Here is a 22,553-nt window from a genome sequence, read left to right as displayed (position 1 = left end):
GCCTGTTTTTTTTCTGGAGCTCATATGAAGCTTTTTCGAGTTCCTAATTCAGGGTATAAAAAAAAAATTAAAAAGTGTAGTAAATCCAAACCTACTTCTTTATTTCTTTGGGACTCTAGTTTCTGTACCAACCTTTTTGGAGGTGGTCAGGGCTAATGTGATATGTTCCTGTTGGTAGGCAGCAGCAGTTCAGACATCTTTTTGTCAGGGGATTAAGGTGGTGGAAGTGGAAGGAGCTATTTTCTTTGGGGAGAGAGCGTTTTCTTTTCTCCTCAACTGACGACAACAGCCTTTTGTCCAGAGTTAAAGCTTTAGCTCTTGTTCATCTTCTGACAGAGATGATCTTTAAAGATTAAACCTAGGGGACCCTACGGACAGCAGTATTATTATTCCTGTGGAATGGATATGGGTATAGGGAGTTAGGTGTAATCACCGCCACAGATGAGAGGGAGAAGCTTATAACAAAATACGTTTTGTTCAGAAAATATGAGCAAACAATAATATAAAGTTTTTGGTCAGGCTCAAAACAATTGCATTCTGGAGGAGATGTGGAAAATGGTGCATTAAGAGGGCAATTTAAATAAGAAATATCAGTTTTTTGTGGGAGACTTAAATAGGACTCAAAGAGAGATTGGAGAGACACATCCCAAGCTATGTATTTTGTAGTACTGATTTTACCAATGGTTGATGACTTGAAGATGCACCATTTTTGCTAAATGATGAGATACAGATTTTCTTTCACTTAAAACATGATTAGGAAGAGTGTGGTTTACTTAACTAGGTGTCCAGGTGGGAAGGATGGCAGTATGTGTGAAACATGCTTGCTACCGTTCATTAGCATGCGCTGTGTAGGTGCCCACAATATTTCTATGGGCGCCTACATAGCGTGTGCTAATGAACGCCAGTGCCTTTGTAAACAGGGCCCTTATACTAAATATCTAAAGTCATAATAAAAGAACAGAAATGTAGTTCTGCTGACTGACTACTACCACTGAAGATAGGAGGGAATAGAAAGATGGCATTAAATCAGTTTTTGAAATCTGAATTCAATGGACTAAACTCCCATTTAAAGTGTGATTTTTAAATTAATGTTTGAGGTGCATGGCCCATTAACTGTTCTTTGGGTAACTGATTTTATATATATATATATAGGGAGGCAAAAGGATTGCACTTAAGTGGATTGCACTATATATATATATATATATATATAGTGCAATCCACTTAAGTGCAAGGGTCTGGGATCAAAGAAATGCATGCAGTTAACCAGAGCTTGAACTTAACCGTTGTGACCCAAAGAAGCTTGACATCTGATAAACGTATGTACAGTACTGTTTATTATTATACGTACAGTATACAGTCTCAGTTAACTAACATTCCATATCATCATGCTGATCAATCCATAGACTGGTGGGTTGTGTCCATCTATCAGCAGGTGGAGATAGAGAGCAATCCTTTTGCCTCCCTATATGTGGTCATGTGCTGCCGGAAACTCCCCAGTATGTTCTCTATCTCAGCAGGTGGTGGTCACACACAGCAGCAGCTCTGGCTAGGTCTCCAAGCCTAATTTTTAGGTTTTGTTGAGTACCTGGGGTTGAGGGCTCTTCTTGAGCAAGTGCAAACCTGGTGGCGCCAGGTCCCTCCTTTTCTCCCCCCTCCCGCTGGCTCCATTAAAAAAAAAAAAAATTTTGGACGTCCTTAAGGGCGTTTATTTCAACGTTTATTTAAACGTTTATTGCAGCTACTCACTGGGACACCGGTTCGTTACAGCTCGGAGCGAGAAGCAGGTAATTTTTACCTTTTTGTAGCGGGCAGGGGGTTCCCCGATCAATCTCCACGTGGCCTATGGTGTTGGAGGGCGAGGACGCAAAGAATCGCTCCCCGGACCGCGTGTGCGCTTCTAGTGGGGATGCGGGGGTCTTAAAGTCTGATTCGCCCTTGTCGGGTGTCAGTTTGGAGGCCGGTCAGTGTCCCGGTTCTTCCTCCGGTGCGGCGGTTTTTCCCGCCATAAACGCCCATCCCCCACTGCTCGCCTCCGCCATCTTGGCCGGCCACTCTGCTCGGACGGCTTCTTCTTGGGCCGCCCTTGAGGTGGGAGACGTTAATGCCATGGCCGCCCTTGATTTGGGCGACAGCAAAAAAGCGGCTAAAGTTAAGCGCCGTTCTTCCCGCGTGGCTCCTTCGTGGAGTGTCGCGCCGGACGCCATCTTGGATGCGCAGCATGTTTCTCCCCCGCTCTTGCGAGCGCCGGTTGAGGGTGCGTCTAGGGCTGTGGCCCAGGCTGCTGAAGTGCACAATCTGGGGGGTTTCTCCCCCGAGTTTATTTTGCTGCTGCATCAGGCCTTCCTTATGCAAAACGCTGCCCCTGCTCCCTTGTCCGATAAAGGGGTTGAGGCCCCCGGAAGTAAACACCCTCGGGTGGATTTCCAGGCCTTAGAGGACTCTGTCTCCTCTGATGTAGATGAGGGCAGCGTATCTGAGTTCTCCCAACGGTCCTTTGGGGATTCCTTGGAGGAGACTGATTCCCGCTCGGATGGAGCGGATGAACCCTCTGCAGCGCGGATCTTTCGCTCAGAGGACTTGCCCAACCTGTTAATGCAGGCCATGAGCATTTTGAAGATTTCCTCTCCGGATGACGTCTCTCCCTCAGCCCCTGTTGGCTCCGCCATTATGCTGGGGACGAAGCACCCGCCTAGAACCTTCCACGTGCATGATGCCATGCACACATTGATTTCGGCTCAATGGGATGTCCCGGAAGCGAGCCTCAAAGTGGCTAGGGCTATGTCCCGCTCTATCCTTTGCCTGAAAGTGAACGGGAGGCCTTTCTTTGGCCTACCGTGGATTCTTTAATCACTGCGGTGACTAAGAAAACGGCGTTGCCGGTGGAAGGTGGCACGGCCCTAAAGGACACCCAAGACAGAAGATTGGAGGCGGCCTTAAGGTCGTCCTTCGAGGCGGCTGCTTTAAGTTTGCAGGCCTCAGTTTGTGGCTCCTATGTGGCCAGGGCGTGCCTGACGATTGTGCAGCGGGCTTCCCCCTCGGATCCTTCCTTGAGGGCTGACTGGCCAGCCCTGGAATCGGGCCTGGCTTATTTGGCAGACTTACTGTATGATGTCTTGCGAGCCTCGGCTAAAGGTATGGCTCAGACAGTCTCTGCGCGGCGGTGGCTTTGGCTGAAGCATTGGTCTGCTGACCACGCATCTAAGTCCTGCCTGGCTAAGTTGCCTTTTAAAGGCAAGCTGCTCTTTGGGGTCGAGCTGGACAAAATTGTGACCGATCTCGGCACGTCTAAGGGCAAAGCATCCGGGCCTGATAATCCTGGTGGGTCCGGACTGGCCCAGACGTCCCTGGTATGCGGACTTGATCAGGCTCTCAGTGGACGATCCTCTGCGGCTGCCAGTGGAGCAGGGCCTGTTGCATCAGGGTCCCGTGGTGATGGAGGATCCCTCCCCCTTTGGTCTTACGGCCTGGCTATTGAGCGGCAGCATCTGAGGAAGAAGGGCTTCTCAGACAAGGTCATCGCCACTATGCTGAGAGCGAGGAAGCGCTCTACTTCTACTGCTTACACCAGGGTTTGGCGTACCTTTGCAGCGTGGTGTGAAGCAGGCTCACTTTCTCCCTTCACTGCTCCAATTTCTTCAGTGTTGGCGTTCCTGCAAGAAGGTCTGGAGAAAGGCCTGTCGCTCAGTTCCCTTAAAGTCCAGGTAGCAGCTCTGGCTTGCTTCAGGGGCCGCCTGAAGGGTGCTTCCCTGGCTTCGCAGCCAGATGTGGTACGTTTTCTCAAGGGAGTTAATCACCTGCGCCCTCCTCTGCGCTCAGTGGTGCCTGCGTGGAATCTCAACCTGGTGCTAAGAGCTCCAGGCACTCTCATGTCGAGAGCCCTTTCTGCAGTTCACTGAGGCAGGAGTGTCTGTTCGCACAGTGCCTTCCTTCCTGCCCAAGATTGTTTCTCGCTTCCATGTGAATCAGCAGCTCTGTCTCCCTTCCTTTCATAGGGAGGACTACCCAGAGGAATACTCTGCTCTCAAATATCTGGATGTGAGACGAGTCATCATCAGATACTTGGAAGTGACCAATGATTTCCGGAAGTCGGATCATCTGTTTGTCCTGTTTGCAGGTCCTCGTAAGGGTCTGCAGGCTGCTAAGCCTACAGTGGCAAGATGGGTCAAGGAATCCATTGCAGCGGCTTATGTGGCCGCGGGGAAGGTACCGCCTATCCAGCTGAAGGCTCACTCCACTAGAGCTCAGGCGGCCTCGATGGCAGAGGCCGGGTCCGTCTCCTTGGAAAAGATTTGCAAGGCGGCAACTTGGGCATCGGCCCATACCTTCTCCAGACATTACCGCTTGACTGTGGGTGCTCGGGCGGAGGCCCGGTTTGGAGCTTCAATGTTGCGGTCAGGGATTTCAGTGTCCCGCCCTGGGTGAGTACTGCTTCGGTACATCCCACCAGTCTATGGATTGATCAGCATGATGATATGGAAGGTAAAATTATGTATCATACCTGATAATTTTCTTTCCATTAATCATAGCTGATCAATCCATAGCCCCTCCCAGATATCTGTACTGTTTATATTCTGGTTGCATTTCAGGTTCAAGTTTAGTCTTCAGTTCCTGTTCAGGAGGACTTCGTGTTCAAGTTTTTTCAATTGGAATCTTCAAGAGTTGAGACGAGTTTGTGTTACAGTGAGCTGCTGCATTCCTCTCCCCTCCGTTTTACGGGGCTGGATTGAGACTTAAATTCTGCCGGCCCTCCCTCCCGCTTCGTGCGGCTGTAGGGCAGCTTTGTACCCCTCCCGCTTCGGCGGTGTTAGGGTCAGTCAGCTCCTCCCGCGGTTGCAGGATAAGCCAGATCCCCCCGCATCGGCGGGTGTGGTGTCCCTCCCCCGCTCCGCGGGGATGAGCTGGACGGATTCCCCTCCCCCACTTGTGTGGGGATGAGCTGGGTTAATTCCCCTCCCCCGTTTCGGCGGTGATGAGCTGGGCAGAGTGTCCCTTTGTGGGTGTAATTCTCTAAGTGCTGAGTCCTGCGGATGGAGCTTGGATATCGACATACTGAGGAGTTTCCGGCAGCACATGACCACATATAGGGAGGCAAAAGGATTGCTCTCTATCTCCACCTGCTGGTAGATGGACACAACCCACCAGTCTATGGATTGATCAGCTATGATTAATGGAAAGAAAATTATCAGGTATGATACATAATTTTACCATAGGCTTACTTGAAGTAATCAGTTATAGTCCTCTGTACACTCTTGGGTCTGTGAGTTCCATAGACTACATCTGCCAGACGGTAAAAACTGTCATAGCACTGACATCCAGTGGCCTCCAGATAGGCCCGCACGGTGTTGAGACTCTCCAGTGCTCTTGCAAAAGTGACAGGAGGAGGTTGTTGAATTTTGTCAGCTTGTGCCTCCCTGCTCATTTCTTCATCTGTTCCATCATCAGCCGTTGTTGCCTGCGTGTAGGCGCATATCTTGACCTCAGTGCTGTCTTCAGCTGTTTGTAGATCGTAATCGACAGCTACGTAGCGATGGAACTCCTCTTCAGTAACACCGTCTGGGATGCCAATAACCTGTTAATCTGATGCGTTTGCAACAGCTGCATCTGTTTCGTCCCTCTCCACATCCTTAACAAAGCTTGCCCGGTTGTAGCAGTTCACAATGGTTGCCTGTGTAACATGATTCCAGGCTTCTTTCTGCATATTTAGGGAATCCAACAGTGATAGATTACGAGCCAGTTCAACAGCACGTTTATCCTTGCCAGTGTGGTCATCAATAATGCTCATCAGACAACGTAGCACAAGAGCCCGATAACGTTGTTTGAAATTGGCTATTATGCCCTGATCCATAGGTTGGATCAGAGAGGTAGTGTTTGGTGGCAGGAAGACCACCTTGACGTTAGACAGCCTGACATCATCCCTGTATGCAGCACAGTTATCACAAAGCAGCAAAATCTGACGCTTTTGTGCCCGCATTCTAGTGTCTAACTTCTTTAGCCACTGCTTCCAAATTACCCCAGTCATCCATGAATTTGTGTTAGCCTTGTATGACACAGGAAGTCGCTTAACTGTCTTGAAGCAACGGGGCTGTTTGCTCTTTCTAGTGACGAGGGGTTCCAACTTCTCACTCCCACCCATATTGCAGCAAAGGGGTATTGTCAGTCGGTCCTTCGATGTTCTACCTCCAGTAGTTTCGGCATGTTTGAATGCAAGTGTTCATCAGGAATCGCTCGCTAGTAGAGACCATTTTCGTCAGCATTGAAAATGTCACGAGGTGCAAACTCGTTCAAGATGGTAGGAAGAACTGAAACAACCCAATTTTCAGCACCAAAGTCATCAGCGTCTTGTTTCTCACCTAGCTGTTTCTTGAATTTTATGCTGTTCCTCTCCTTCCATCTTTCCAACCATCCAACAGTGGCTTTGAATTCAGTCAGTCCAAGACTTTCTGCTACCTGGTTAGCTTTCTCCATAAGCAGTGGACCACTGACAGTAAATTGTCTGCTCCTGACTCAAGAAGAGCATCTTCTACCTCCTCAGCTTTTCCCGCCCGTTTTCGTTTCTGTTGTGGATTTGTATTGTTTTGCCATTCTTCCAGAAGCTGGTCTTTCTGCTTCAAGACACGTGAAATTTGACTGGGATTGACACCATATTCTTTAGCAATAGAATCTTGACTTTGTTTGTTTTCTAATTTTTTAAGAACTTCTATTCGTTCAGCCAGTGTTAGTCTTACAGTTCCGCCGTGATGACGACCCCAGTGTATGCCCTAACAACATTCTTTTGCTTATTCTGTCTGTAGCAGTTAAAGAGGCAGTAAATTTGAAATCTCATTGGTTGTCACACGCCAATCAGCTTCCATATTCCATGCGCGCACTTATGCGGAGCCTTTCCTGCAGAGGAGCGGTCTTGAACCATGCATATAAGCGAATCTTGCACTTATCAGTGGTGCGCTAAACCAAAGTTTGTCTCCAGAGAAATTGATGGTGCCAAAAACGGGACCGAAGTACGGCATGCAGTTAAACAGAGCATGCACTTATCCGACGTGCACTTAAATGGAGTTCACTGTGTGTGTGTGTATATACATATATATATGTATGTGTGTGTATATATATATATATATATATATATATATATATATATATATATATATAGTGCTTTTTTTTTTGTGCCGGTATGCGCTGGTACGGCATACCGGCACCTTTTTCCTGAGGTCCCTCACTTGCCCACTCCCTTCTGTTACTGCTCCCCTGCTCCAAAATCTTTTCATTACCCGAAGTCGCGATTCTCCTCTCTCCCCTGCCCTCCCCTCCATGTCCAGCAGTTCTCTCTCCCCTCCCTTGCCCTCCATGTCCAGCATGTCGCCTCTCTCCCCTGCCCTCCCCTCTCCAAGTCGCGGCGAACTGGAAGTGAAGGCAGCAGTGCTCACTGAGGCAGGCACGCAGGCAGGTTTGCCTTCTCTCACGTTGCTTCCCTCTCAGCGCTTCCCTCCTTCGAGGGCAGGACGCACTGAGAGGGAAGCGACCTGAGAGGAGACGAACCTGCCTGTGTGCCTGCCTTAGTGAGCACTGCTGCCTTCACTGCCAGTTAGCCGCGACTTGGATGAGGGGGCAGGGGAGGGGAGAGAGAATTGCTGGACATGGAGGGGAGGGCAGGGGGGAGAGGAGACATGCTGGGCATGGATGAGGGGAGGGCAGGGGAGAGAGGAGACATGCTGGACATGGAGGGGGAAGGGCAGGGGAGAGAGAATTGCTGGACATGGAGGCAAGGGCAGGGGGGAGAGGAGACAAGTTGGGCATGGAGGGGAGAGGAAGGCAGGGAAGAGAGAATTGCTGGACATGGGCAGGGACGAGAGGAGACTCGCTGGGCATGGATGAGAGGGGAGGGCAGGGGAGAGAGGAGACATGCTGGACATGGAGGGGAGAGGAGGGCAGGGAAGAGAGAATTGCTGGACATGGGCAGGGAGAGAGGAGAATCGCTGGGCATGGATGAGAGGGGAGGGCAGGGAAGAGAGAATTGCTGGTCAGGGGAGGGCAGGGGAGAGAGGAGAATCGGTGGACATGGATGGGATGGGAGGGCAGTGGGGAGGAGAATCACTGGACATGGATGGGAGGGGAGGGCAGGGGGGAGGAGAATCACTGGACATGGATGAGAGGGGAGGGAAGGGGAAAGAGGAAAAATGCTGGAAATGGATGGAGAGGAGAGCAGGAGATAGAGGAGAATTGTTGGACATGGATGGAGGAGTTGGTGGGGAGAGAGGAGAAATGCTGGTTGGAGGAGAGGGGAGAGAGAATTATTGCTTTATATGGATACAGGGGAGGGAAGAGAGAGGAGAAATGCTGGACATGGATGGAGGGGAGCAGAAAGGAGAAGTGCTGGACATGGATGGAGGGGAGGAAAGAAAAAAGAAGAAGATGCACGTGGATGCAGATGAGGGAAAGGGAAGAGAGGAGAAAAACTGCACATGGATGAAGAAAATAGGCAATTCCACGGAGGAGGACCCAGCTTTTACTTATGGATGTAGGGCAAGAAATGAAGAAGAAAGGAGGAAAGTAAAGAAATAAATGGAAAGGAAGCCCTGGAAACGGAGTTAAGAGAACAGATAGAGAGCAGCAGAATCAGAGACTGGGACCAATATGGATAGAAAACAAAGGTAGAAAAAATCATTTTATTTTCATTTTAGTGTTTGGAATATGTCCAATTTGAGAATTTACATCTGCTGTCTTATTTTGCACTGGGTATACTGGAGCTGTAACAGCTTACAGAAATTATTTATAATGAAAAAAAATCATGTTATTTTTTTCTCCTATAGGAATTAACAAACTCCATAATCAGAAGGACTCGCTGGGATATAAGAAGATAGTTTATTACAATCTCACCAACAGTAGTACAGGCAAATCAGGCATCCATCTGTGGATCACACAGCAGGTGCAATCTGATCCCTCTCTTCTGCCGTCTAGAGCCTTCTAGTGCGTGGTACCCTTCAGACTGTTTTTTTTATAGCATTTTGGTGCCATTGATTCCAATGGACCCCAGCTTTGTCATCAGGCCTCTTTGGCCCTTATCAGTTGATCAGAATGACTTCACATGTTCATAAACCTTCCTCTAGCCCCCCCCCCCCCCCCCCCTTTGGATGTTCTCACCCGGAGTGCAGCTGACCCAGTACTATCTCTACATAACCACAACAATCTTGCTCATGACGTCTTGTAGGTGCCAGTCTCAGGATTGTTTACAGAGTAGATTTCCCCCACCCTCTTTCAGCTCTCAATTACCTCATTTCAGCACTTGCCACAGTGAAATGTAACTGTGTCAAAGGTGATCTCTGATGTTAAGAGGCCTAGATCTTTAGCCTGAGCCATTGGCCTGCATTTTACTGAGAGCAAGGGCTAGCATATTTCTACAATTTCTAGGTGAATTTCTTGTGTGATACTTAGTTTCCTGCTCCTTTTAGGCTTTTGAATTAATTGGAATTAGCTTCCATTGGACTATGGCAGTTTGAGCCTTCATTACTAACGTCTTGGTATTTTCTCCCTATGAGAGAGGCCACAGACAGCATCTCCCTTTGGAATCCAGCTAAAGTGCCTATCTCACTTGACTTTAGGTTTCTCTATTGATGACAACTCCTTTCTCCCCAGGAAGGACCAGGTTTTGGAGTATTAAATCTGTGTGACTGCATAGGGCTCCATTCATGAGGGGATGCTACCATGCTGAAGCATATCCTTTTTTCTTTCTCCCTTTTCTTATTTCTCTGTACCTTGGGAGTAATTTTTATAAAGCACTTTATTTATTTTATTGCATTTGTATCCCACATTTTCCCACCTATTTGCAGGCTCAATGTGGCTTACAGAGTATGGTTATGACATAATCATTCCATTATATCAGATATATTTAGTGGTGTGCAAAGATTAAGTAAGGGAAGAGAGATGGCAGGTGTTAGTGAGGGTGGGAGGTAAGGTAGTTTTGTAAAGCTATGGGTTCTCTTTGTAAGCCTTATGGAAGAGATGTGTTTTCAGAGATTTGCGGAAGTTATTTGTTTCGGTAATAGCTTTCAGGGATGTAGGTACTACATTCCACAGCTGCGTGCTCATGTAAGAGAAGGTGGTGGCGTGTATTAGCTTGTATTTTAGTCCTTTGCAGCTGGGGAAGTGCAGATTAAGAAATTTGCGGGATGATCTTATGGCATTTCTGGGAGGCAGGTCCACAAGGTTTAGCATGTAGCTTGGGGCATCTGCATTAATGATTTTGTGTACAATCGTGCAAATCTTGAACACGACCCTTGAGTGGGAGCAGTGAAGTTTCTCTCTTAGGGGTTTTGCACTTTCATTGCAGATACAAGTACTGTTTCGGTGCTGTGATTTGACCGAAATCCTGATTGAGACTTGTGCAGGATTGAATGTTTATTTAGGTAATCAGAGAGTTGTTTTGTCACAATGCCTTCCATGAGTTTGGTTATAAGCGGAATAGATGCTACTGGGCGATAGTTGATTAGGTCCATTGTGCTTTTTTTTTAGCATTTTTTGGCAGCGGAGTAAGTAAGATGTTTCCTTTCTCCGTGGGAAAGAGACCATTTTGAAGCCTGTGGTTTACATGATTCGTAAGGTCTTTTTTGAATTGTTTGGGGGCGGATCTTATTAGGCTAGTGGGGCAGATGTCTAGTTTGCATTGTGACTTGGCGTATTTTCCGAGCCAATGTGAGGTTTCATCTGGTGATATAGTGTCAAAGTTATTCCATGACCGATCTACTGGGCTTTCCCCAGGTTTTGGATCTAGACATTCAAGGATGCTTGTGTACTCAGTAGTGTTGGTAGGTATCATGAGTCGAAGTTTTATAATTTTTTCATTGAAGTAGTTCGCAAGATTGTTGGCGGATGGGGTATCTATGTTGTTAGAGGTAACTGGTGTAGTATTTAGGAGTTTGTTTACGAGTGAGAAGAGTTTGTGTGTGTCCTTGTAGTTTGGTCCTATTTTGGTTTTGTAGTACGTTCTTTTAGTTTGTCTGATAGTGTATTTGTATTTTCTTTGTAGCTGTTTCCAGTTTTTGAGTGTATGTTCATCTTTTTTCTTGGTCCATGCTCGTTCTAATCTTCTGACCTGTGTTTTTAGTTCTTTCAGTTCTTCATTAAACTATGGTATTGAGTTCTTTCTATGTGAGGTTCTGGTTTGTAATGGTGCTATATTGTCTAGTACTGTTCTGCATCTGTTGTCCCATTCGTGGAGAAATAAGGGCGAGTCTATAGGTGTTGTCTATTCATCAGTATAGAATTGTTGCCAGAATGTTAGTGGGTCTATTTTGCCTCTCATAGTATAGGTTTTTTGCTCTTGTTTATGTTGTGTCTTTTTTGTTCTCCATCGGAGGGAGATGTTTGCTTTGTAATGATCGGACCATGGCGTGGCTGTCCACTTTGTATCTGTAAGTGTGAGATTAGGTTCTTATTAGAATTTGTAGGTGATAATGTCTAATGTATGTCCTTTGTTGTGGGTGGGTTGCATGTTTGGCCAGTGAAGCTCCCATAGTTGGAGGAATTCCTTGCATTCAAGTACATTGCTTGCGTTGGTATATTCCAGATGTAGGTTGATGTCCTTCAAGGTCCTGGGTGGATATGCAAGTATTCGATATGAAATTCATGAAGTGCATTTGTGAGTCTTGCTAATTGCCCGGGGGTCTGTAAAACAGTATTAGGTTTAGGTGTTCACGTAATTTGGGGTGGTTGATTCTGACTGAGGCTATTTTAAGTTGGGGGAGCATAGATTCTGCTGTTGTTGTGACTGTGAATTGAGATTTGTAAATTATTGCTATGCCGCCTCCTCTTTATCCTTCTCCTTTCTGCATGTAAAGCATATTTTACATGTGGAAAATGGCTCTTAAAAATTGTATGGGGATATATGGTCTCCATATGGCAGTGTGAAGTATTTAGCTGGGAGAAAACCTTGTTATATAAACATGGTCCTTATAAGAACATAAGAGTTGCCCTATTGGGTCAGACTAAGAGTCCATCTAGCCCAGTATCTTGTTTCCAACAGTGGCCAGTCTGAGTCACAAATACCTAGCAGAGTCTCAAAAATGGCAAGATTTCATTCTGCTTAACCCTAGTGATAAGCAGTGGCTTTTCCCAGGTCTATTTTAGTATCGGCTTATGGACTTTTCTCCAGGAATTGGTCCAAACGTTTTTAAAACCTGCTATATTAACTGCTTTTACCATTTGCTCCAACAGTGAGTTCCAGAGTTCAAATTAAATCTCGTGTATTTACTTTTGTTTCATAAGTTCTAATTGGACTTTCTTTAATTTTAGCCCAAGCACTCATTTGTCTTGTTTAGCTTGTAAACTAGTAGTGTTAGCCACCGGGCTGGTCCCTATTTGCTACAAGCTGAGCATTAGGATTTGACATATGTACTTAGAAATTGTTTTTAATTAAAATAAGGCTGCTTGTATCACCTCCCAAATTAGTACTCACCAACCACCCGCAATTTAGAGAGAGATAAAAGACTATGAGGGCCAGCATATGAGAGAGGCAATTCTTTATTATTCTGCTTATCAATTACAAATACATTTCTCAGGAGAGAATTATACAGTAACATAACTGGACGTTATTCTGTTTTCATCTCCCAAAATATTCTTCTGAGAGGATAGTTTATATACCTGTTTCAGACAATAGTTCCTTCTTCTGCAATACTCTTTCTCAGGGCTTATCTGATTTCCAAGGTCTGGCAACATCTTACTGTTTACACTAGTCTCCTTTCCCAAGCCTGTTTGTAGGGTTCCCATAAATTCCAGGGACCATAAATCCCAGAGATCATGCAGGCTTATCAATTTTTAACAGACTTCAGAGTCCTACATCTCTGACAGACTCCAGAGTTGTACAGACTAGCAAAATCATTGCACATTTTTTTTCAAGAAGCTGTCAACTTGCATTGACATAATCTGAGGAAATCAATTCAACATAATGGTTTCTTGGCATGCAGACTTTTAAAAGGAAATCACACATCCTGTTTGGTTTAACCAAATACATTTAAATGTTGCTTTATATGAATGAAATGTGAACATACTTGTTGGGTATTTTATACATAACTTGGTAGCTCTACCTCCATTTCTAATTTTGATGCTCTGGCTGTGGAGGACAGTTTTAGGAAGGAGCTGGGATGATGTTGAGAGAACATGGCTTACTCTCTTCTGTTTTTTTATTTGTTTTCTTTTTTTTCTTCCGCTCAAGCTCTGGACCCCAGAAGTGTGCTGCGTGTCTGCAGGAAGAGATATATGAAGAAGGCATTTCAGTTTTAGAAAACAGCTCTGTAAGTAAAGATAAAATCCTTTGTTGCCCTGACCTTAAAGTAGAGATAAATCTTTAGTCCTAATTCAATTTCTAGTTTGTTTTGTGTGAGGATAAACCATGATTGTTTCGGCCTGCAGGCTTCCCTCCTTCTCTGGACTTTCACTCTTAATTGGAAGTGGGCAGAGGCTCATGGTACTATCAAGGCTTTGTGCAGTTTCCATTATGCTTCATAAGAACATAAGCGTTGCCATACTGGAACAGATTGAAGGTCCATCAAGCCTGGTATCCTGATTCCAGCAGTGGCCAATCAGGTCACAAGTACCTGGCAAGATCCAAAAACAGTAAAGTAGATTTTATGCTGCTTATCCCAGATATAAGCAGTGAATATTTTCAAGTCCATCTTAATAGTGGCTTATGGAAATTTCTTTTAGGAAATTATTCAGACCTTCTTTAAACCCTGCTAAGCGAACTGCTTTTACCACATTCTCTAGCAATGAATTCCAGAGTTTAATTACATGTTGAGTGAAGAAATATTTCTCCGAGGACAAGCAGGCCATACTCACATGTGGGTGATGTCATCCATGTGGCCCAGTGTGGAACATTAAAAAGCGAATATGCCTTTAATAGCACGTACAGAGTCCCCACCACACTTGGGCGCAAGTGCTTCCCTGCCCGCCTCGAGAGCACGAGACCAGCAGTCTCTTCTCATCCACTGTGAGGAGAGGACGCATTGTTCGCGGCTCTTCACATCGTCTGGTGCGTGAGTACTTTTTTTTTTTTTAATGAATTGTGCCTTATCCTATTTGTTTTCTTTTTTTGTTCCCTTTTTTTATCTTTCCTTATTGTTTTAGGTATTTTGTCCCCGCTTTTAAGTTTCCTTATTTTTTTCATGCTCTTTAGGCCCTCTTACGCTTGAGCTCTGGTCGGGACCTGGGACACTATCGAGCTGTTTGATTTGGCCACAGCTGTTTTCCCTTCCATGTCATTGAGGTTCCCAGTGGCTTTAAGCATCGTACCCAGTGCAATAAGACCATTTCTGGCAGAGATACTCATTCCTAGTGTCTTCAGTGTTTGGGGCCTGAACATACTCCTTCCAGCTACAGTATGTTCTATGTCTTCATATGAAGAAAAGAACCTAACTGGCCAGAGAGGCTCAGTAAGATAAACCTTTTGGAGCTCGGTCTGAATCCTCGACGTTGAGAGTTGCACCGGCATTAGGTGCATCGATCCACATGGCTGCTAGGTCTGTTTTGGACACTGGGAGTGGGCATGCATCGAGCAGGTTTCCATCTGCTTATACCGACTTCTGTGCAGGGCCCCTGGGACCGGTCAGCATCGGACTCAACCCTGAGGTGAAGTGAGGATTGACAGTAATTCTCTTCTGCACTGAGGAGCATCGATGACCAGTGTCAGGTGAAGGACAAGAAGCATCGGCATCAATTTCCCCCAGACGCTGATCCATGAGAAGCGATGGCACTGGGAGGACAACTTCCCCCTCCATACAAGAGGTGTCACTGCGCAGTTCTCCATGCAGCCAGGACACGGCACACATTTTGACCCTGGCAGTTCAGCAGCCTGTGATCTGACACCCCAGCCATTCCCGATGGCATCTCTTGATGAGTACATCCGGGTCAGCTTTTACAACAGAATGCATGGTGTTGGGGGTGTTGCACCTGCCATTCCTCTTGCTGCTGCCCTGCATGACTGTGGTGAGGTCTCCGCCAGTGCCACATGCAGCTCCAGTGTCAACAGCCACCTGTGCTGGCACCCCCTCTACATCGATGGAGGAAGCTTCACCGGAGTCCAGGGTGGAGCTGACACCTCAAAGCCAATCTCAGGGGCATGGTCCTCTCTATCAGGCTTGGTCTTGGCCCTCCCATGAGGAGTTCTTTGTGGACACCTATGATGAATGCTCATGGGAGTCTGATAAGGATCCACGGTAAGTCCTATGGTATCCCATCTGATCCCTTCCCTCCGGAGGAAAGAAGAAAATTTCCCTCCGAGAGCCTTTTTTTTCCATCTTTTGTTAAGGAAACGACAGCTGCCATTTCAATTCATTTAGCGACAGAAGATGAGCCCAGAGCTGAGATGTTCGAGGTCCTGGACTACGGTTCCCCTCCTAGAGAGGCTGTGATGACCCCACCACAAGATCCTTCGGGACGTTAAGTTGAAGAAATGGGAGTCCTTTCTGTTGATCCCTGTCTTCTCTAAGAAGATGGACACGTTGTACCGGATCCAGAGCTCTCCTTAGTTTGATAGGTTCCAGTTGCCTCATCACTCCTTGGTGGTGGAATCTGCGCTCAAGAGAGCCAGGAGTTCTAGAGATTATGCTTGGTGCCCCCAGACAGAGAAGCTAGAACCCTGGATTCTTTTGGGTGGAAGATGCATCAGACCTCTGTGCTAATCTCTCATATTCAATCTTACCAGCTCTACACGAGCCTATACTTAGTACATAAGTATTGCCATACTGGGAAAGACCAAAGGTCCATCAAGCCCAGCATCCTGTTTCCAACAGTGGCCAATCCAGGTCACAAATACCTGGCAAGATCCCAAAAAAGTACAAAACATTTTATACTGCTTATCCCAGAAATAGTGGATTTTCCCCAAGTCCATTTAATAATGGTCTATGGACTTTTCCTTTAGGAAGCTATCCAAACCTTTTTTAAACTCTGCCAAGCTAACCGCCTTTACCACATTCTCTGGCAACAAATTCCAGAGTTTAATTACACGTTAAGTGAAGAAAAAGTTTCTTCAATTTGTTTTAAATTTACTATATTGTAGCTTCATCGCATGCCCCCTAGTCCTAGTATTTTTGGAAAGTGTAAACAGACGCTTCACATCTACCTGTTCAACTCCACTCGTTATTTTATAGACCTATATCATATCTCCCTTCAGCCGCCTTTTTTCCAAGCTGAAGAGCCCTAGCCGCTTTAGCCTTTCCTCATAGGGAAGTCGTCCCATTCCCTTTATCATTTTCGTCGCCCTTCTCTGTACCTTTTCTAATTCCACTATATCTTTTTTGACATGTGGCGACCAGAATTGAACACAATATTCGAGGTGCGGTTGCACCATGGAGCAATACAAAGGCATTATAACATCCTCATTTTTGTTTTCCATCCCTTTCCTAATAATACCTAACATTCTATTTGCTTTCTTAGTCGCAGCAGCACACTGAGCAGAAGGTTTCAACGTATCAACGACTACACCTAGATCCCTTTCTTGGTCGGTGACTCCTAACGTGGAACCTTGCCTGACATAGCTATAATTCGGGTTCCTCTTTCCCACATGCATCACTTTGCACTTGCTCACATTAAACATCATCTGCCATTTAGACACCCAGTCTCCCAAGGTCCTCTTTTCATTTTTCACAATCCTCCTGCGATTTAACAACTTTGAATAACTTTGTGTCATCAGCAAATTTAATACCTCACTAGTTACTCCCATCTCTAGGTCATTTATAAATATGTTAAAAAGCAGCGGTCCCAGCACAGACCTCTGGGGAATCCCACTAACTACCCTTCTCCATTGAGAATACTGACCATTTAACCCTACTCTCTGTTTTCTATCTTTTAACCAGTTTTTAATCCACAATAGAACACTACCTCCTATCCCATGACTCTCCAATTTCCTCTGGAGCCTTTCATGAGGTACTTTGTCAAACACCTTCTGAAAACCCAGATACACAATATCAACCGGCTCACCTTTATCCACATGTTTGTTCACCCCTTCAAAGAAATGTAGTAGATTGGTGAGGCAAGATTTCCCTTCACTAAATCCATTTTGACTTTGTCTCATTAATCCATGCTTTTGAATATGCTCTGTAATTTTGTTCTTAATAATAGTCTCTACCATTTTGCCCGGTACCAACGTCAGACTCACTAGTCAGTAATTTCCCAGATGTCCTCTGGAACCTTTTTTAAAAATCGATATTACATTGGCCACCCTCCAATCTTCCGGTACCACGCTTGATTTTAAGGATAAATTACATATTGCTAACAATAGCTCCGTAAGCTCATTTTTCAGTTTTATCAGTACTCTGGGATGAATACCATCCGGTCCAGGAGATTTGCTACTCTTCAATTTGTAGAACTGCCCCATTACATCCTCCAGGTTTACAGAGAATTCATTAAGTTTCTCCGACTCGTCAGCTTCGAATACCATTTCTGGCACCGGTATCCCACCCAGATCTTCCTCGGTGAAGACTGAAGCAAAGAATTCATTTAATCTCTCTGCTACGGCTTTGTCTTCCCTGGTCTCGCCTTTTACTCCTCGGTCATCTAGCGGTCCAACCGATTCTTTTGCTGGCTTCCTGCTTTTAATATACCTAAAAATTTTTTTACTATGTGTGTTTGTCTCCAACGCAATCTTTTTTTCGAAGTCCCTCTTAGCCTTCCTTATCAGCGCTTTGCTTTTGACTTGACATTCCTTATGCTGTTTCTTATTATTTTCAGTCAGTTCCTTCTTCCATTTTCTGAAGGATTTTCTTTTAGCTATAATAGCTTCCTTCACCTCACTTTTTAACCATGCCAGCTGTCGTTTGGTCTTCTGTCCTCCTTTTTTAATACGCAGAATATATTTGGCCTGGGCTTCCAGGATGGAGTTTTTGAACAGCATCCACGTCTGATGTAAGTTTTTGACCCTCGCAGCTGCTTCTGTAAGTTTTTTTTTTTTTTTTCCACCGTTCTTCTCATTTTATCATAGTATCCTTTTTTAAAGTTAAACGCTAACGTATTTGATTTCCTATGTATACTTCAAAGGTAATATCAAATCTGATCATATTATGATCACTGTTATCAAGCAGCCCCAGCACCATTATTTCCCGCACCGGATCATGTGCTCCCCTAAGGACTAGGTCTAGAATTTTTCCTTCTCTCGGCTCCTGTACCAGGTGCTCCATAAAGCAGTCCTTGATTTCATCATGGAATTTTACCTCCCTAGCGTGCCCCAATGTTACATTTACCCAGTCGATATCTGGGTAATTGAAATCACGATTTATTGTTGCGTTGCCCAGTTTGTTTTGCGTCCCTAATTTCCTTTAACATTTCTGCATTCTTCTGTTCATCCTGGCAAGGCGGACGGTAATACACTCCTATCACTATCCTTTTCCCCTTTACACATGGAATTTCAATCCACAGGGATTCCAAGAAGTCTTTTGTTTCTTGCAGAATTTTCAATCTATTTGATTCAAGGCTCTCCTTAATATACAATGCTACCCCTTCACCAATTCGATCCATCCTATCACTGTGTTATAATTTGTACCCCGGTATGACAGTGTCCCACTGGTTATCCTCCTTCCACCAGGTCTCAGAGATGCATATTATATCTAGTTTTTCATTTAGTACAATATATTGTAACTCTCCCATCTTATTTCTTAGGCTCCTTAGGCTACTTGCGGAACTTGGTACACAGTATGTCTGATTTGGCGGATTCTGTCCCACTGGAGCAGGCCGAATCTCTTTGCCAGTTGGTCATGCAGCAGAAGGTGTGTCGAAAGTTTTTGGCCAGTGTTGCCTATGACACTTTTGATGTTGCATCCAGGATCTCTTTCCAGAGTATAGCAATGCACAGTCCTTTTGGCTGCGTGTCTGACTTTGACCCGGCGGTCCAGCAGAGGTTGGCAGATGCCACGTACCGGGTGATAACCTTTTTTGGAGACAAGGTGGAAGAGGTCGCTGACCTCAAGAAACACACTGACACCATTGATACCCTCTCCTGCCGGATGTCTTCTGCACCTTCCTCCTCCTCCAGAATGTTTTTGGAAAAGTTGAAAAGGGGTCTCTACTATTCTGTGACGTAAGTACACTCCTTCTTGCCTGCCTCAGCAGGTTTAGCCCCAGCATGCTTGTTCTCGTCAACAGCGTGCCCCCAAGGCTTAACCGGCTGCCCAGTCAAAGCGGTGGGCGAGCTTTTGACTGGCTCCAGCAGAGCATAGCTGCAGTAAAAGTGACCGTCCTGGACAACCTGCCTGTTTTGGGGTGGAGGTGGACGACTGACTTTTTTTCCAGGAAAGGTGTCCTCTTGTAACCTTCAACCAGTGGGTTCTTCAATGTTCGTCTTGGTTACAACTTGCATTGGCGGCAGAGACCACCAAATTGCCCACTGAGATCATCTCATATCAGCTCCCAGCACAAAGAGGTACTTGCAGAGGAACTCTCCACCATTCTAAAGAGGGGAGGAAGGGCAGGGATTCTATTCCAGGTATTTTGTTTGTGCCCAGGAAAGCAGGGGGGATATTTCCCATCCTAGATCTAAGGGCGCTGAACAAATTTCTGGTCAAAGAAAAGTTGAGTGGTTTCCCTGGGCACCCTTCTCCCCATGATTCAGGAAAACGATTGGCTATGCTCTCTGGTCTTTAGAAGATGCTTATACTTATATCCCGAATTCCAGGCCACAGGAAGTATCTTGGATTTCGGCTGGTGATGCATCACTGTCAATACTGTGTTTTGCCTTTTGGCCTTGCGTCGGCTCCCATGGTCTTGACCAAGTGTTTTGCAGTAGTCGCAGTGTTGCTACGTAAACTGGGAGTCCATGTATTCCCCTGTCTGGACGATTGGCTGATGAAGAGCACGTTGAAGGAAGGTGCTCAGGAGTTCATGCAGAGAACTATTTAAATGTTAGGGCGACTTGGGTTCATTTTAAACTACCCCAAGTTCCATCTCCATCCCGTTCAACAGTTGGAACTTAAAGGAACCCTGCTAGACATACAGCAGGCGTGGGCTTTTCCTTCCTTTGCTGTGGGCGGACACACGTCGTTTTTGCCATTCAGGTCCCAGGCAGCTAGCAGGTCACAGCTCTTGCCCTACACAGACCCTGCTTGAATATCTCTGTAAGGGTTAGTGGTTATCACCACCATGTTGAGGGTAAATCCATCTGTGGACAGCCTCTAGTTATTCGCTTTATGAGAGTTTGCTTTTGACAAAGCCCCCTGTCAATCATTCACCTGTGTCATGAGTCCTCAATGTCTTCCTCGCTCAGGTGATCAAAACTCCTTTTGAGCCACTTGATTCCTGTCATCTGAAGTACTGATTTGGAAGGTCTTGTTGGCTGTTATTTCAGCTTGCAGGGTCAGTGAGCTTCCGGCTCTAGTGGCGGATCTATCTTATACTAAACTTCATCACAACAGAGTAGTTCTCCACACTCATCCTGAGTTCCTGCCTAAGGTTGTGTTGAGTCCCATCTGAACCAGTCGATTTATCCTGCCAAAGTTCTTTCCTAAACCTCATGCCCATCCTGGCGAAAACGCACTGCATACCTTGAACTGCAAGCAAACATTGGCCTTTTACTTGGAGTGGACTAGGGCTTACAAACAGTCCACCCAGCTTTTTGTTTCTTTTGATCCCAACAGGATAGGGGTCACCATCGAGAAATTCATAATCCTCTAATTGGCTGGCAGATTGCGTTTTTTTCACATGCCCAGGCTGGGCTGACTCTTGAGGGTCATGTCAAGGCTCATAATATGAGAGCTATGGCGGTGTGAGTAGCCCACTTGAGGTTGGCCTCTGTTGAAAAAATATGCAAGGCTGCAATGTGGTTTTCAGTTCACTCATTCACATCTTACTACTGCCTTGAGCAGGGTACCCAACATCAGTGGCATAGGAAGGGGGGGGGGGCGGTGGGGCAGTCCGCCCCGGGTGCACGCCGCTGGGAGGGGGGGGGGGTGTCGTCTCCGCTTGTTCACTGCTGTCTCTGCCCCGGAACAAGTTACTTCCTGCTCCGGGGCAGAGAGAGCAGGGGAACCAACGGAGCCGACGCAGCTCCCAGCGACTGCACTCAGGGCGGAACGGTCCTCCCGCCCGCCTCCCTTGATAAGACTGTGCTCCGGGAGGGGGGGGTTGCGCGCTCCGGGGGGGGGGGGGGGGCGCAGCGGCGAACCGCCCCGGTTGTCAGCTGCCCTCGCTACGCTTCTGCCTGACATAGTAGTCGGTTTGGACAGACAGTGTTGCAGAATTTGTTTGAGGTCTAGAATCCAACTCCACCTCCCCACCCCCCCGGCCCATTTTGTTCTGTTCCAGGCTGCACAGTTGTATATAGTTGGGTTAATCAGTTTTTTGCCCTCACCATTGCTAGGTCCAGTTGACTAGTGGTGGTGGTTTTCAGTGAGCCTGGTAGCTAGGGATTTCTGGAGAGAAGAGGAAAACTGAAAAAAATTCCACATGGAACGTTGCAAAAACATTAACATTTCTTGACCCCTGAGTCAGGCACTCAGTGCCGAAACACTGTGCCGTGTCAGGTGTTGCATGTTATTGTAAATGCAATAAATAAAGTGTTCTACTTGTTTACTGGTTCTTCTCAAGCTAGGGATTTCTCACATGTGAGAATATGGCCTGCTTGTCCTTGGAGAATGCAGGTATGGCCTGCTTGTCCTCGTTGAATGCAGGTATTCTCCAAGAACAGCAAGCCATTCATTCTCACATACCCTCCCACCTCCTCTTGGAGTTGATTCCATGCTATAGTATTATTGTGTTGGTCCCGCGCTCTCACGGTGGATGGGAAGGGGCATTAAAAAGCTAATATGTCTTTAAGACCACCCACATGTGAGAATGAATGGCCTGCTGTCCTCGGAGAATACCTTCTACAGTTAAGTATCTTAGCTTTTCTCCGGTTTGTTTTAAATTTACTACTTAGTAGCTTCATTGCGTGCCCCCTAATATTTTTGGAAAGAGTAAACAAGCCTACTTGTTTCACTCCACTTCTATCATGTCTCCTCTCGGCTGTCTCTTCTTCAAGCTGAAGAGCCTTAGCCGCTTTAGCCTTTCCTCGTTGGAAAGTCGTCCCATCCCCTTTTATCATTTTCATCACCCTTTTCTGTACCTTTTCCAGTTCTGCTATATCTTTTTTGAGATGCGGTGGCCAGAATTGCACATAGTATTTGAGGTGCGGTTGCACCATGGGGCGGTACAAAGGCATTATAACATTCTTATTTTTGTTTTCCATTCCTTTCCTAATAATTCCTAACATTCTATTTGCTTTCTGAGCAGAGGGTTTCAACGTATCATCAACAATGACACCTAAATCCTTTTCCTGGATAGTGACTCCTATTGTGGAACTTTGCAACACATAGTTATAGTTTAGGTTCCTGTTTCCCAGATGAATCTCTTTGCACTTGCTCACATCTAAATGTCGTCATCTATTTGGATGCCCAACCTCCCATTCTCTATTAAGATCCTCTTGCAATTTTTTCACAATCCTCTTGCAATTTTAGTAACTTAAGCCATTGTGTCTGCAGTCTTCTGCCTGTGAGATGGATCATGGTCTCCTCTGAACCTGACAGAAGTAGACTGTTCAGGCAGTCAGT

At 46.0% G+C, this 22,553-nt stretch overlaps 1 protein-coding gene across 1 annotated transcript in view; it reads left to right on the top strand.

Moving 5' to 3' along the window:
* The window catches only part of TRAF2 (TNF receptor associated factor 2), a 269,754-nt gene that overhangs the window by 85,599 nt on the left and 161,602 nt on the right, over positions 1-22,553 (top strand). Inside the window, 1 exon segment of the mRNA XM_030206936.1 lies at positions 13,199-13,277. Within this exon segment, the coding sequence (XP_030062796.1) occupies positions 13,199-13,277 (79 nt within the window).

Source organism: Microcaecilia unicolor, chromosome 6 (assembly GCF_901765095.1).
Source record: "Microcaecilia unicolor chromosome 6, aMicUni1.1, whole genome shotgun sequence".
NCBI classification, from domain to species: domain Eukaryota; kingdom Metazoa; phylum Chordata; class Amphibia; order Gymnophiona; family Siphonopidae; genus Microcaecilia; species Microcaecilia unicolor.
This window is presented reverse-complemented; position numbering and strand designations above follow the sequence as displayed.